This window comes from Callithrix jacchus, chromosome 8, assembly GCF_049354715.1.
Source record: "Callithrix jacchus isolate 240 chromosome 8, calJac240_pri, whole genome shotgun sequence".
Taxonomy (NCBI): Eukaryota; Metazoa; Chordata; class Mammalia; order Primates; family Cebidae; genus Callithrix; species Callithrix jacchus.
The window spans coordinates 105,499,314-105,513,847 of record NC_133509.1 but is presented as its reverse complement, the minus strand read 5'-3'; the positions used below and the strand labels follow the sequence as shown (position 1 = coordinate 105,513,847).

At 36.7% G+C, this 14,534-nt stretch overlaps 1 protein-coding gene and 1 long non-coding RNA gene across 9 annotated transcripts in view; one reads left to right on the top strand and one right to left on the bottom strand.

Annotated features, from left to right (window-relative positions):
* The window catches only part of MED6 (mediator complex subunit 6), a 62,482-nt gene extending 59,579 nt beyond the window's left edge, over positions 1–2,903 (top strand). For all 4 annotated transcript variants that reach the window (XM_035260867.3, XM_009006261.5, XM_002754060.6 and 1 more), the window contains 2 exons: positions 1,347–1,374; positions 2,192–2,903. In XM_035260867.3, the coding sequence (XP_035116758.1) occupies positions 1,347–1,374; positions 2,192–2,322 (159 nt within the window). In that variant the 3' untranslated portion in view covers positions 2,323–2,903. The remainder of the gene's footprint in view (positions 1–1,346; positions 1,375–2,191) is intronic.
* The window catches only part of LOC103795828 (uncharacterized), an 86,725-nt gene that overhangs the window by 39,639 nt on the left and 32,552 nt on the right, over positions 1–14,534 (bottom strand). The window lies entirely within an intron of this gene.

The window sequence follows — 14,534 nt, the reverse complement described above, 5'->3', positions numbered from 1 at the left end:
CCCGGTACCCAAGGCGTTTTTATGGAGGTGAGGCTCTTCATGTAGGTACCGTCTAGCACATACCAAAATTTCACAACCTCTGAAAGCATGTATTTAGCCTAAATCACATTTTTTGTAGAGTCTAGGCACAGTGAGTCACTGTTATCAGAGAATGGTGGGAAACCTCCAAAAATCCAAAGTTTCTAGACACCAGCTAAGGACCAGCCTTGCGAGCAGGCTTTTCTAAATATAGCAGCCTTGGGCCTTCTTTGGTAACCCTTTTATTGCACAGTGGGTAGTAAAATGAAGCTCAGTTTTGGTCTTGTTAAGTGTAAAGTCTCCCAGGACTTGCAGTTGGAGTAGGATAGTTGGCAGTTGTCAGCAAGAACCTGGAACGTGTAATATCAGAACATTTTGTAGTTATTAGGAATGGGAATAGGTAAGAAGGCTTAGGAAGGGCATGTAAATCTAGAAAGATTCAGCAAACAGATGGAGGCATTAGAAGTGAACTGAGAGAACTTTTTTCTTCTCAGATGATATGGAAGTAATAAGGTGTTTTAAGTGTGTGTGTGTGTGTGTGTGTGTATAAAGTTACAAGTTTAAAGGTAGGTGGTAAGGAAGTTGGTGGTGTTGGCATCCTGGTTTTTTTTTTTTGGTTATTGTTTTTAAACATGGGAGACACTGTCATCGGATGAGAATGAGGGGGTGGGTTGTGAACCTTGAAGAAGAAGACTAGATTGTTTTAGAGCATTTACCTTGGAGAATGGGGCAAAGGTGATGACAGCTTAATTAAGTGAAAGAATTGCTGTACAGAGTGAAGGATCTGACCTTGTTTCTGACCTCTAATGCTCTTATCTTTTTTTCTATAGATTGGTTTTTAATAATGCACTCATCAGAAATCTCTTTTCCCTCCAAATTTCCCTTGCCTGCCAACTTTAAAAGTCCTGGTTCATCCATACTTCATTCTCCCTTCCCATAATTCATATCCCCAAAGAGAATAAGACTTTAAAGTATTGAAAGACTTCATTATTTCTTCCCATTGAATTCTACTGAATTGCTTTTTATAAAGCATTATAGCCTGAGTCCACACAAGGCTACAATGTTAAATGTTCAAATGTTTTTATGGTTGGTTGACTATCTTGTTCTGGTTTTTGATTTGTGTCTTTCTGGAATGGGAAATAAGAAGTAGAAAATGATAAATTTATAGTATCTAAATAGAAGTTTTTCTTCACAAAGTCATTTGAAATATAATTTGGATGAAATTTTCATTTTATTTATATGAAATCAAGAAGAAGAAACTTCGCCAATCTGACCTGTTTTCTTCTTCTTCCTCTTCCTCTCCCTCCCTGTTTTCTAAAAAATCATAGCAAAAGTCTGGAGAAAAGCCTGTTCCAGGTATGGTTCATCTAATATTCTTATTAAGCTTGAAATAAGATTGAGCAGCCGTAAATCAGTAAAAACTACAGCATGTGAAATGAGCTATGGTCATTTTGTCCTTCTAGAGCAGGGGTGTCCAATCTTTTGGCTTCCCAGGGCCTCATTGGAAGGAGAATTGTCTTGGGCCACACATAAAATAATGCTAATGATAGCTGATGAGCTAAAACAAACAAAAGTCATAATATTTTAAGAAAGTTTACAGATTTTGGTTGGGCCACATTCAAAGCCATCCTGGGCCACAGGTGGGACAATCTTGTTCTAGAGTTTCTCATTGTAATTTTTTACTCCTAATCATTGAGATCTGCTGAACTGTCAGCAGGTGGTGCCATTGCGGTAGTGTTTGTGGTAGTGAGAAGATGAATGGGGAGGGAAAGAGTAGGTATTGTGTGAAAAAGCCAATGCGATTCAAGGTTTTTTCCATCAAATCTGTGTGTATTTTTACAGAATGATGTTTTCTGTTACATTATTGAAAATAGGCATTGAACCATCATGGTACTGGGTTAGAATAATTATATATCTTGTTTTTATGTACTATCTTACTTAAATGCTATGTAGTTTTGTCTAGTATTACTAATTTCCTTGAGTTATCAGGTTGTTAGGTTTGTAGCTAGGTTCTTGTATACCTCTGCCTGGGGAAACAGCTAGATTTAGAACTTGAGATAAGCAATTAAAAATGAATTTGAAAATGTGAATCATTCATATTAACCATTGTTTGAATTTATCTCATCCCTACACCCATATCCCCCTTCCAAAAAAATCTACTTTTGATATCTAGTGGATCAGACAAAGAAAGAGGCAGAACCTGTACCAGAAACTGTAAAATCTGAGGAGAAGGAGACCACAAAGAATGTACAACAGACAGTGAGTGCTAAAGCCCCCCCGGAAAAACGGATGAGACTTCAGTGAGTATTAGATAAAAGAGAAGCCTGCAAGACTCCTCATGCCAGTTATCGTACCTCAGTACTGTGGCTCTTGAGCTTTAAGGTACTTTATTGTAATCATCTTATTTGTATGGAATGCACTTATTCTTTAAGAAAGGATATTAGGCCGTGTGCGGTAGTTCACGCCTCTAATCCCAGCACTTTGGGAGACCGAGGTGGGTGGATCATCTGAGGTCAGGAGTTTGAGACCAGCCTAACCAATATAGCGAAACCCTGTCTCTACTAAGAATACAAAAAGTAGCTGGGCATGGTGGTGGGCGCCTGTAGTCCCAGCTACTCAGGAGGCTGAGACAAGAGAATCACTTGAACCCGGGAGGTGGAAGTTGCAGTGAGCCGATAATCACGTCATTGCACTCCAGCCTGGGCGACAGAGCGAGACTTCATCTCAAAGAGTAAGGATATTATTCCCATCATGATTTCTAGTGAATATTTGTTAAATATCTTCTGTAACCTTTCCTCTCCTGGACTTGCGTGGCCTACCCACTCACATGTTTACTGGTTGATATGTTTAAAAACAAAATAAAGATATTTGTATATATTGCTTCATTGTGACTTTTTTCTTTATCATGACTGATATTTTTCAGATGCACTTTGAAGACACAAAGGATGTTAAAGTAGTAACTAAGCATATTTCCTTTTGTTAGTTATATATTCCTCAGTATTTAGTTACTGACATTTTGAAAGATGACAAAAAGGAAAAACCTCACTCACCAATACCATTACCCTATAAATACTGTAACAAGTGTTGTGAATTTTAATCTTACTCTGTGTAGATAATTTTTTTTCAATAAAGAAAAGGAATTTTTTTTTTTTAATAGTTATAGAGGCTGAGAAGTCTATCATTGAGTGGCTCCATCTGGTGAGGGCTTTCTTGCTGGTAGGAAGTCTGCAGAGTTCCTAGGCGACACGGGGTATCTCATGACAAGGGGGCTGAGTGTGCTTGCTGCATGTAGATGCTTTTACAACTGTACTTTAATCATTGCTTTCATATAATTTTATTTTATTATATCTATTGTAAGCTTTTCCCCATGTTTACATAGTTTTTATAGACTGTTTTAGTGTCTGAATGATTATATATCAGTTTTCTTTCTGTGTTACACTTGGGATTTTTCCCAATTTATATTGTTTTAAATAAGACTGCAGTGATTATATCTTTGTATAATGCCTTTTCAATATTTGGTATTTATTTATTAGGATAGAGTTCCAGAATTGATATCACTAGAGTCTGCATTTTTATTGCTCTTAGTCCATATTGCTAAGTTGTCCCTCAAAAGATTGGACTAGTCATCAAACAGCAAAGTATGAAATATGTATCAGGTTTTCCAGAATTGCTACCACTGAATTTTGTCATTTATGTTTTTTGTGTTAAGTAGCACAAGTGGTGTTTTAGTATTTAACGTGGTTGAACAATTTTTCATCTTTGTTTTCTGCTTTTATGAAATGTCTGATTTTATGTATTGTGAGAGACTTTTGTCTTTGAACTTTTTATCTTGACATAATTTCAGGCATACAGAAAAGTTGTAAGAATAGTACAAAGAATTCCTAAATATACCTTTTACCCTAGTTCTCCATCTGTTAATATTTTTCTGTATTTTAGTCTTTACTTTTCTTTCTCTCTTCTGTCTCTAACTCTTGCTCTCCTGTCACTTGCTGTTTCTCTCTTTCCCCCATCTCTATCTTATTCATGTTTCACCAGTGGTGTCAATAATGTCATTTACAGCAGAAGAAAATCCTGAGTTATGGGTTGAATTTAGTTGTTGTCTTTTCAGTCTCCTGTAACCTGGAATAGTTCTTTAATCTTGCTTCTTTTTCATAACCTTGATATTTGAAGAGTTGAAGCCATTCATTTTGTAGAACATCTCTCAATTTGGGTGTGTTTGATACATGCTCATGATGAAATTCACCTCATGCATATTTGTGAGGAATACCATAGAAAAGATGCTTATGGAGGCACATGCTGTCAATTCGCTCCTTTTCTGGTGATGTTGACATTGATCACTTGGTTAAGATAGTGTTTGTAAGGTTACTCCACTGTGAAGTTTTTTTTCCTTTTGTGAGTTACAAGTATATTGTGGGGAACATTTTGAGGTTCCAAGTATCCTGTTATTTCTCAAACTTTTACCCACTGGCTAGCCTCCATTGATAAGTCTTGCCTGAATCATTTATTACTCTAATTGTTGCCAAAATGGTGATTTTCTGATTCATTGTTCTGTATTATTAGTTAGCTTTCTGCTATAAATAAGAACTTTCATTTTGCTGCCCCCCATTTTAAAAATATCACTGTGGACTCCTGGATTCTTATTTTATTCAACGGGTACATTTCTTTACTGTCATTCAGATTGATGCCCAAATTATCCTAAATTGGGCCAGTGGGAGCCCCTTCAAGCTGATCCTGTGTCCTTTTGATATGACTTCATCATATATTGAGTGTTTTCTTTTCTCTTTAGCACAAGAAGATATTCCAGGCTCATTTCAGCCCTGGAGCCAGGCACTTCTATTTCTTTGAGTGGAGAATAGCATTTGGAAGTCAACGTCTGTGTGCTGGGTAGGTTCATTGCTACCAGGGTATCATTGCTTCTAGGCCCTTTCAACTGACAGTCAGGAAATAAATATATGCGTATGTATGTGAGTGAATACACATACATCCATACACATCCATGTCTATCTGTCTGTGTATTCTACCTATATTAAAAGTTACCATCAGTTCATACTGATACCTCCAATTTTATTCCATCACCACAAAGTTCACCTTGTTCTCTTCCATATTGGCAAATCTGTGTTGGTGACTATTCTGGTTCCCATTATCCACAATGTTTTAACTTATTTGCCTAACTCTAGAATAACAACATAGGTTTTTTTTGTTTGTTTGTTTTATTTTTTTCTGAGACAGGGTCTCACTCTGTTGCTCAGGCTGGAGTGCAGTAGTGCAGTCACAGCTTACTGCAACTTTGAACTCTTGGACTCGAGTGATCCTCCCACCACAGTCTCCTGAGTAGCTGGAACAATAGGTGTACACTACCATGCCTGGCTAATTTTAAAACTTTTTTGTGGAGACTGAGTCTTGCTTTGTTGCCCAGGCTGATCTCAAACTCCTGGACTCAAGCCATCTTCCTACCTCAGCCACCAAAAATGCTGGGATTGTAGGCATAAGCCACTGCACTTGGCCAACAATGAAGTTTTGAAATTGCAGAGGAACCTATACTTTTGCAAAAAGGAGGCCTCTAGGCCAGGCACAGTGGCTCACACCTGTAATCTCAGCATTTTGGGAAGCCAAGATGGGCGGATCACTTGAGGTCAAGCATTTGAGACCAGTCTGGCCAGCATGGTGAAACCCAGTCTCTACTAAAAATACAAAAATTAGCCGAGTCTGGTGGCATGGGCCTGTAGTCCCAGCTACTCTCTAGGCTAAGGCAGGAGAATCACTTGAACCCAGGAGGCAGAGGTTGTTTGCAGTGAGCCAAGATCATGCCACTGCACTCCAGCCTGGGCAACAGAGCGAGACTCCGTCTCAAAAAACAAACAAAAAGCACCCCTATTTAGTTCAGTATTTACTTGAGTCCTGGTCTTTAGCCTCAGGATACATAGTTCAGTACTGTGTTAGAAAATTACTTGGGCTGGGTTAATTTTTTTTCCTTTTTCAGTGTGGTTATGTTACTCATTTAGTAGATGGTTCGGCTTATTTGTTTTTTGAATTCTATTTTGCTTCCCCCCCATTCTTAATTATTTCTTTTTGCCTTATTTTGGGGTATATGAAATGTTAACATGGTTCCAAATGTCAGTACTGTCTGAAAGTTTCTCCCCACACTAACCCATTTCTTCTTTCCACCCATTTTAATTTACCTTCTTAGGGTAATCAATCTATTCTCTAGTTTACTGTCTTTTTTTCCCCCACAAATGAGTAGATATTTTATTCTCTTATATAAAAGACAGCATATTATATAAGCTCTTTAACTTTGCTTAATTTGCTTTTTAAGTATTTTTTATTTTTTCCAGCAAAGCTCCTTTTCTTTTAACTACGCTGTAAATTACCACATACAGAACAGTACACACAGTAATGGAGTAAAACTCATTGTAACCGTATAACTAATGTGGATTAAGAAATTGAACTTTGCTAGTATCTCAAAAACTCCTTTATGTTCTCTTCTAATTTTAACGCTTAATCAGCTTCATCCTCAGTTTATGATAATCATTTGTTGCCTTTACAGTTAAACTCTATGACCATGCATCCCTAAAAATGTTTAGATTGCCTATTTTTAAAATTTAATATAATTGGTTCAGTGTGTGCATTTAATGTATGGCTTCTTTTTTATCTGTAAAGTTCATCAAAGTTGTTTCATTTGTAGTTATTTTAATTTCTGTGTAGTATTATATTGCATAAATATATTACAACTTTAGAATTCATTCTAATGGTGATAGACATTTGTATTGTTTATAGTTTTGGGCTGTTAAATTTGCTTTTGTGAATATTCTATTTTTATGAACTTCTAATATGAAATTTCAGGAATATTCTAATTTTATGAATATTATATTGCTTTTTGGTATATGTTATGGGATGAATTGTGTCCTCTTCTTCTCCAAACAAGGTATATAGAAATCTTAACCCCCAGTACCTTAGAATGTGACCTCATCTGAAAACAGGGTTTGCAGATGTTATGGGTTAAGAAGAGGCCATACTGGAGTAGGGTGGGCCTCTTATGTGATACGAATGGTGTCTTTATAAAAAGAAAGCTGTGTGAAGAGACAAAAGTAGAAAGCCATGTGAAGATGGAGGATCGTAGTGATGCATCTACAAGCCAAGGTATGCCACCTGGCCAGTCACCAGAAGCTAAGAGGCAAAGAAGGATTCCCCTACAGGTTTCACAGGAAGCATAGCCTATAGCCCTGCCAACCCTTTGATTTTGGATTTTCAGCCTCCAGAATTTTGAGACAATAAATTTGTTTAAGTTAATTTTACTGTTTTATTCAAATTGCTGGCTCATAAACCTGCCTTTATTCAACTTTAGTTGATGATTTGAAAATACTTAACCATAAGTGGTTATACCAGTTTAGCCAGCAGGGTATAAGGCTCCAGTTGTTCTACACCTTTCTTGACCCTTGATATTGTCAAGGAAAAATTTAGTCATAGGGTGTTCAGTGCTATCTTTTGGGGGCTGCAATTTCCATTTTCTGGTAATTGGTGATGAACATTTTTTCATATGATTTGACTACTTGGATACTCATTTTTGTGTTTTCAGGTCTTTTGCATATTTTTTTGGTATTGGTTCATCAATGTGAAGTACATTCATGTTGTACTTTAACTTCACCATTATTCATCTCCAGAACTCTGTTACCATCCGAAATAGAAACTCTGTACCCATTAAACAGTAGCTCCACTTTCCCTTTTTCTTGTAGCTCCTGGCAACCACCATTCTACTCTCTGATATTGACTAGGTACCTCATGTAATTGGAATCATACAGTATTTGTCTCTTGATTTAGTATGATGTCTTCAGGTTTTATCTATGTTGTAGCATGTGTCAGAATTTCCTTTTTAAGGCTGAGTAATATTTCAGTGTCTGTGTGTGTCTACAAACATCTTGTTTATTCATCTTTCAGTAAACATCTTGTTTATTCATCTTTCAGTAGACATTTGAGTTGTTTCCGCCTTTTGGCTGTTGTGAATAATGCTTCTATGAACACTGATGTACAAATGTCTGTTTGAGTCCCTGCTTCCCGTTCTTTTGTGTATGTATTAAGAAGTGGTAACTCTGTTTTTAACTTTTTGAATAACTACCATGCTGTTTTCAATGGCAACTGTATCATTTTACATTTCAACCAGCAATCCCTGAGGGTTCCAATTTCTCCACATCCTTACCAATTCTTAGGTATCCTAATGGGTGCAAGCTGGGATGACACTGGTTTCTTAATATCACTAATCACATGATATTATTGGTAGAAAGTAGATCACTACCAATGATGACTAGTGATATTAAGACTTTCATGTTCTTATTGGCTATATGTTTAGCTTTTTTTGAAACTTGGTTTATTCTAGTGCTCTGAACATTTGTATTTTTTAATTATTTAGACTGGATGTGTTTTTTTTTTTTTTTTTTGAGACGGAGTTTCGCTCTTGTTACCTAGGCTGGAGTGCAATGGTGCGATCTCGGCTCACCGCAACCTCCGCCTCCTGGGTTCAGGCAATTCTCCTGCCTCAGCCTCCTGAGTAGCTGGGATTACAGGCACGTGCCACCATACCCAGCTAATTTTTTGTATCTTTAGTAGAGACGGGTTTCACCATGTTGACCAGGATGGTCTCAATATCTTGACCTCGTGATCCACACGCCTTGGCCTTCCAAAGTGCTGGGATTACAGGCTTGAGCCACCGCACCCAGCCATGTATATTTTCTGTTTATTTTTATTGACTTTGTCAAATATCGATTGTAGGTCTGTGGCTTTATTTCAGGGATCTCTATTCTGTTCTATTGGTCTATGTATCTTTTTTTTTTTTTTTTAGCCAGTACTGTGCTGTTTTGGTTACTGTAACCTTGTAGTATAGTTTGAAGTCAGGTAATGTGATGCCTCTGACTATTCTTTTTGTTTAGGATTGTCTTGGCCAATCCATGAGCATGGAATACATTTCCATTTATTTGTGTCTGTGATTTCTTTCAGCAATGTTCTGTGGTTCTCTTTATAGAGATCTTTCACCTCCTTGATTGGATGTATTCTTAGGTATTTTGTTTTGTGCCTCTTGTAAATGGCATTGCATTACTGGTTTGGTTTGTAGCTTGAACGTTATCGGTGCATAGAAATGCTACAGATTTTTGTATGCTGATTTTGTGTCCTGAGACTTTGCTTAAATTATTTATTATGTCTAGGAGTCTTTGACAGAATCCTTAGGGTTTTCTGGGTATAGAATCAGTTGGCACTGAAGAGAGATATTTTGACTTCCTTTTTTTCCTATTTGTATGCCTTTTAATTCTTTATCTTGCGTGATTGCTCTGGCTAGGACTCTCTCAACAGACACTTCCAAAAAGACATACAAGCAGCCAACAAACAAAAAAACGCTTAACATTACTAATCATTGGAAAACTGCAAATTAAAACCACTGTGAGAGGCTATCTCATGCCTGTCAGAATGGCCATTATTAAAAAGTCAAAAAACAGATGTTGGCAAAGGTGTGGAGAAAAGGGGACACCTTACACACTGTTGGTGGGAATGTAAAATTTCTGCACCTGTGGAAAGCAGTTTGGAGGTTTCGCAAAGATCTGAAAATGGAACTACCATTTGACCCAGCAGTCCCTTACTAAGTATCCTCCCAAAGGAAAATAGATCATTCCACCAAAAAGACACCTGCCCTTGTATGTTTATTGAAGCACTATTAACAACAGTAAAGACATGGAATCAATCAAGGTGCCCATCAACAGTGGATTGGATTTAAAAAATTCTGCATGTACACCATGGAATACTATGCAGCCATAAAAATGAATCAAATCATGTCCTTTGCAGCAACATTAATGCAGCTGGAGTGCATCATCCTAAGCGAATTAACATAGAAATGGAAAGCCAAATACCACATATTCTCTCAAGTGGGAGCAATACATTGGGTACACATAGACACAAAGATGGGAACAGTAAACACTTAAGATTCCAAAAGCAGGGAGGGAGGGGGCAAGTATCGAAAAACTTACCCAGTACTATGTTCACTACTTCAGCAACAGCATCCTTAGAAGTCCAAACCTCAGCATCACACAATATACCTATGTAACAAACCTGCTTGTGCACCTCCTGAATCTAAATTTTAAAAAGAGGCATCTGTTCATGTCCTTTGCCCACTTTTAATGGAGTTACTTGTTTTATTCTTGTTGATTTATTTAAAATCCTTGTAGATTCTGAATAGTAGTCCTTTGTTGGATGCGTAGTTTGCAAATAATTTCTCCCAGGTTGTCTGTTTATTCTGTTGTTTCTTTCACTACATAGATGCTTTAGTTCAAGTAAGTCTTATTTGTCTATTTTTAGTTTTTGTTGCATTGCCTTTGAGGTCTTAGTCATAAGTTCTTCGCCTAGGCCAATGTCCAGAGTTTTCCTTAGCTTTTCTTCTAGGATTTTTATAATTTGAGGTTTTCCATTTAAGTCTTTAGCGTATCCTGAGCTAGTTTTTGTATATGGTGAGAGTTAGAGGCCCAGTTTCATTCTTCTGCATATGCCTAGTCAGTTTTTCTGGAACCACTTATTGAATAGGGTATCCTTTCCCCAGTGTTTATTTTTGTTGACTTTGTCAAACGTCGTTTTTAAAAATTTTTTTTTTTTTGGTGGTTTTGAGTTGTAGAAGTTCTTTTATATATTCTAGATGTGAATTCAGTATTAATTTTATGATGCACAAAGATTTTCTCCTATTCTGTATGAGTTGTTTTTCTCTCTGTTGATGGTGTCCTTTGATGTATAAGAAAATTTAATTTTTATAACGTCCAATTTATTTCTTCTATTGCCTGTGCTCTTGGTGTCATCCAAGAAACTGCCAAATCCAGTGTCATTAAGTGCTTCCCCTATTTTCTTCTGAGTGTTTTCCAGTTTAAGTTCTTACATTTAGTTGTTTGATCCATTTTGAGTTAATTTTTAAGAATACTGTAAAATAAGGGTCCAGCTCATTCTTTTGCATGTGGATATCCAGTTTTCCCAACTCAATTTGCGGAAAAGACTGTTTCCCCATTGAATAGTTTTGGCACCCTTATCGAAAATCATTGACCTTGTGTTTGAAAGGCTCTATTGTATTCCTTTAGTCTATGTCTATCTGTATACCAGTACTATACCATTTTTGATTACAGTAGTTTTGTGGTAAGTTTTGAAATCAGGATGTGTGAGAACTCCAACTTTGTTATGTTTCAAATGAATTTTAGAGGTTATAGTTCTGTGCCAACTATTTTTTAAGAGTTGAAAGTAGTTTTTTCATGTATTTGTTCTGTTTGTTCTAGTGTTCTAGTTCTTAATGGTGTAAGGGCACATTTGGTACCTGTTACTCCACTATGGCAGAAAGTGGAAATCTAGTAGTTTTCAATTTTATCAAATGCATTTTATGTGTACTTTTTTGGGAGGAGCATCTGTTGAGATAACAGATGATACTTCTCTTTTCTTCTGATAATATGATGGATTATGCTGTTTGTATTTTCATCCAAATGTTAACCAATTTTGTATTTCAGGAATAAACCCCACTTTTTCATGATATTATCTGTATTATCTTTTTTATGTACCATTGAGGTTAATTTGCTGAGATTTGGTTTAGGATTTTATACTTAATGTTATGTGTAAGATTAGCCTGTAGTATTCTCTTTGCTGTAAGTTCTTATTATGTTTTAGTAACAAGGTTATGTCATCATATGAGTTGGGAAATAATCTCTTCTATGAAAGAGTTTGCATACCAAACAGTGTTATTCCTGGAAGAGTTTCTAATACCTTTATGCCTTTGAATGCCTGTTCTTGTACCTAGGCTTTCTTATCCTTACTCTTGCCTTCCTTCTTCCTGCTTATTCTTCACAGCCCAGCTCAGGATACATCTCTGGGAAACATTTCCTGAGTTTCCTGGTCTCACTGGGTTGTGAGTCCCTCCTCTGTCTATTGTGAAGGCAGCTTAATCCTATCACTTTTCCTAGTGGGAAAACTTTAGCAAATCATCCTATTATTTATTTTTGCAAGTGCTTCAGTGGCATGCTTAACATAGGGCACTGCTAAGACCTACTGCAAAGCTTATTCTCCTTCCCCCTCATGTCCTTCTTCAACCGTCTCCATGTACCCTACATAGTTCTGACCTCCTTCTATTACTCTGCTCTCTGAATTACTCCATGCACCTGGCACATTTCAGATAATTGCCGTCTACTCAAATGATAGTTCTGTTTTAGTTCTTTGAGAATTCTCCATACTCTTTTTCTATAGGGGTTGGACTAATTTACATTCCCTACCAACAATTTATAAGCATTCTCTATTTTCTACAGCCATACCAACATCTATTTCTTTTTTGACTTTTTAGTTATAGCCTTATCACCAGTGTTAGATGATGTATTTATCTGACGATTAGTGATGCTGAGCATTTTTTTCATATGCTCGTTGGCTGCTTGTCTTTTGAGAAATCTGTTTATGTCCTTTGCCCACTTTTCAATGGTTTTTTTTTCTTGTTGATTTATTTAAGTTCCTTATAGATTTTGGATGTTAGTCCTTTGTCAGATGGGTAGTTTGCAGATATATTCTCCTGTCTGTAGGCTGTTTACTCTATTTACCGTTTCTTTTGCTGTGCTGAAGCTCTTTAGTTTAATGAAGTCCAATTTGTCTATTTTTGCTTTTGTTGCATTTGTTTTTGAGGTAATAGTCTTTAATTCTTTGCTTCGGCCAGTATTCAGAAGAGTTTTCCCTAGGTTTTGTTTTAGGATTTTTATAGTTTCAGGTCTGACAGTTAAGTCTTTAATCTGAATTGAGTTAATTTTTGTATATGGTGAGAGGTAGAAGTCCAGTTTTAATTCTTCTGTATATAGCTAGCCAGTTTTCCCAGCACCATTTATTGCATAGGGAGTCCTTTCACCATTGATTGGTATTACCAACCTTGTCAAAGATCAGCTGGTTGTAGAGGTGTGGCTTTATATCTGGGTTCTCTATTTTATTCATCTATGCATCTGTTTTTGTAGTATAGTAATAAAGTTTGAATTTGGGTAATGTGATGCCTCCAGCTTTATTCTTTTTGTTTAGGATTTCTTTGGTTATTCACTCTTTTTTGGTGCAGTGTTAAGTTTACAATAATTTTTTTGTAATGCTGTGAGAAATGACATTGGTAATTTCATAGGAATTGTGTTGAGTCTGTAGATTTCTTTGGGCCGTATGGCCATTTTAGTTATACTGATTCTTCCAATCCATGACCGTGGAATGTTTTTCCATTTGTTTGTATCATCTATAATTTCTTTCAAAAGTGTTTTGTAGTTCTACTTGTAGAGGTCCTTCACCTTCTTGGTTAAACATATTCCTACTTATTTTATTTTTTTGTATATGGAATTGAGTTCTTAATTTGTTTCTCAGCTTGAATGTTAACGGTGCACAGACATTCTACTGACTTTTGTACATTGATTTTTGTATCCTGAAACTACTGAATTTGTTTATCAGGTCTAGGAGTCTTTTGGATGAATCTTTTAAGTTTTCTAGGTATAGGACTATGTCAGCAATGAATAGAGATTACTTGACCCTCTGTTTTCCTATTTTGGTGCCTTTTGTTTCTTTCTTTTGTGTGATTGCTCTGGCTAGGACTTTCAGTACTATGTTGTTTAGGAGTGGGGAGAATGGATGTATTATCCATTCTCATGCTGCTTATAAAGACATACTCAAGACTGGGTAGTTTATAAAGGAAAGAGGTTCGATTGACTCACAGTTCAGCATGGATAGGGAGGCCCCAGGAAACTTACAGTCATGGCAGAAGGGAAAGTGAACACATCTTCACATGATGGCAGGAAGGAAAAGTGCAGAGTGAAGGCGAGGGGGAAAGTGCCTTACAAAGCCATCAGATCTTGTGAGAACTGATTCACTATCTCGAAAATAGCATAGAGGTAACCACCTCCATGATTCAGTTACATCCTACTGGATCCTTTCCACAACACATGGGGATTGTGGGAACTACAGTTCACATTGAGATTTGGATGGGGACACAGCCAAAGCATATCAGTGGACATGCTTGTCTTGTTTCAGTTCTTAAGGAGAATTCATTCAAATTTGCCCATTCAGTATGATTTTGGCTGTGGGTTTGTCATAAATGACTCATTATTTTGAGGTATGTTCCTTTGATGCCTAGTTTGTTGAAGGTTTTTATCATGAAGGGATGCTGGATGCTATTGAATGCTTTTTCTGTGTCTGTTGAGATGATCGTATGGGATTTGTTTTTAATTCTGTGTGGTAAATAATATTGATTTCTGTATATTGAATGCTCCTTGCTTCCCAGGAATGAAACCCACTTGATCATGATGCATTATCTGGTTGATACAATGTTGAATTAAGTTTGCCAGTATGTTGTTGAGGGTTTTTGCATCTTTGTTCAGAAAGTATATTGGCCAGTAGTGTTTTGTTTTTTGTGTCTTTGCTAGATTTTGGTATCAGGATGATGCTAGTTTTGTAGAATGAATCAGAGAGGAATTGTCCTTGATTTTCTGGAACAGTTTCAATAAGATTGGTGCCAGCTC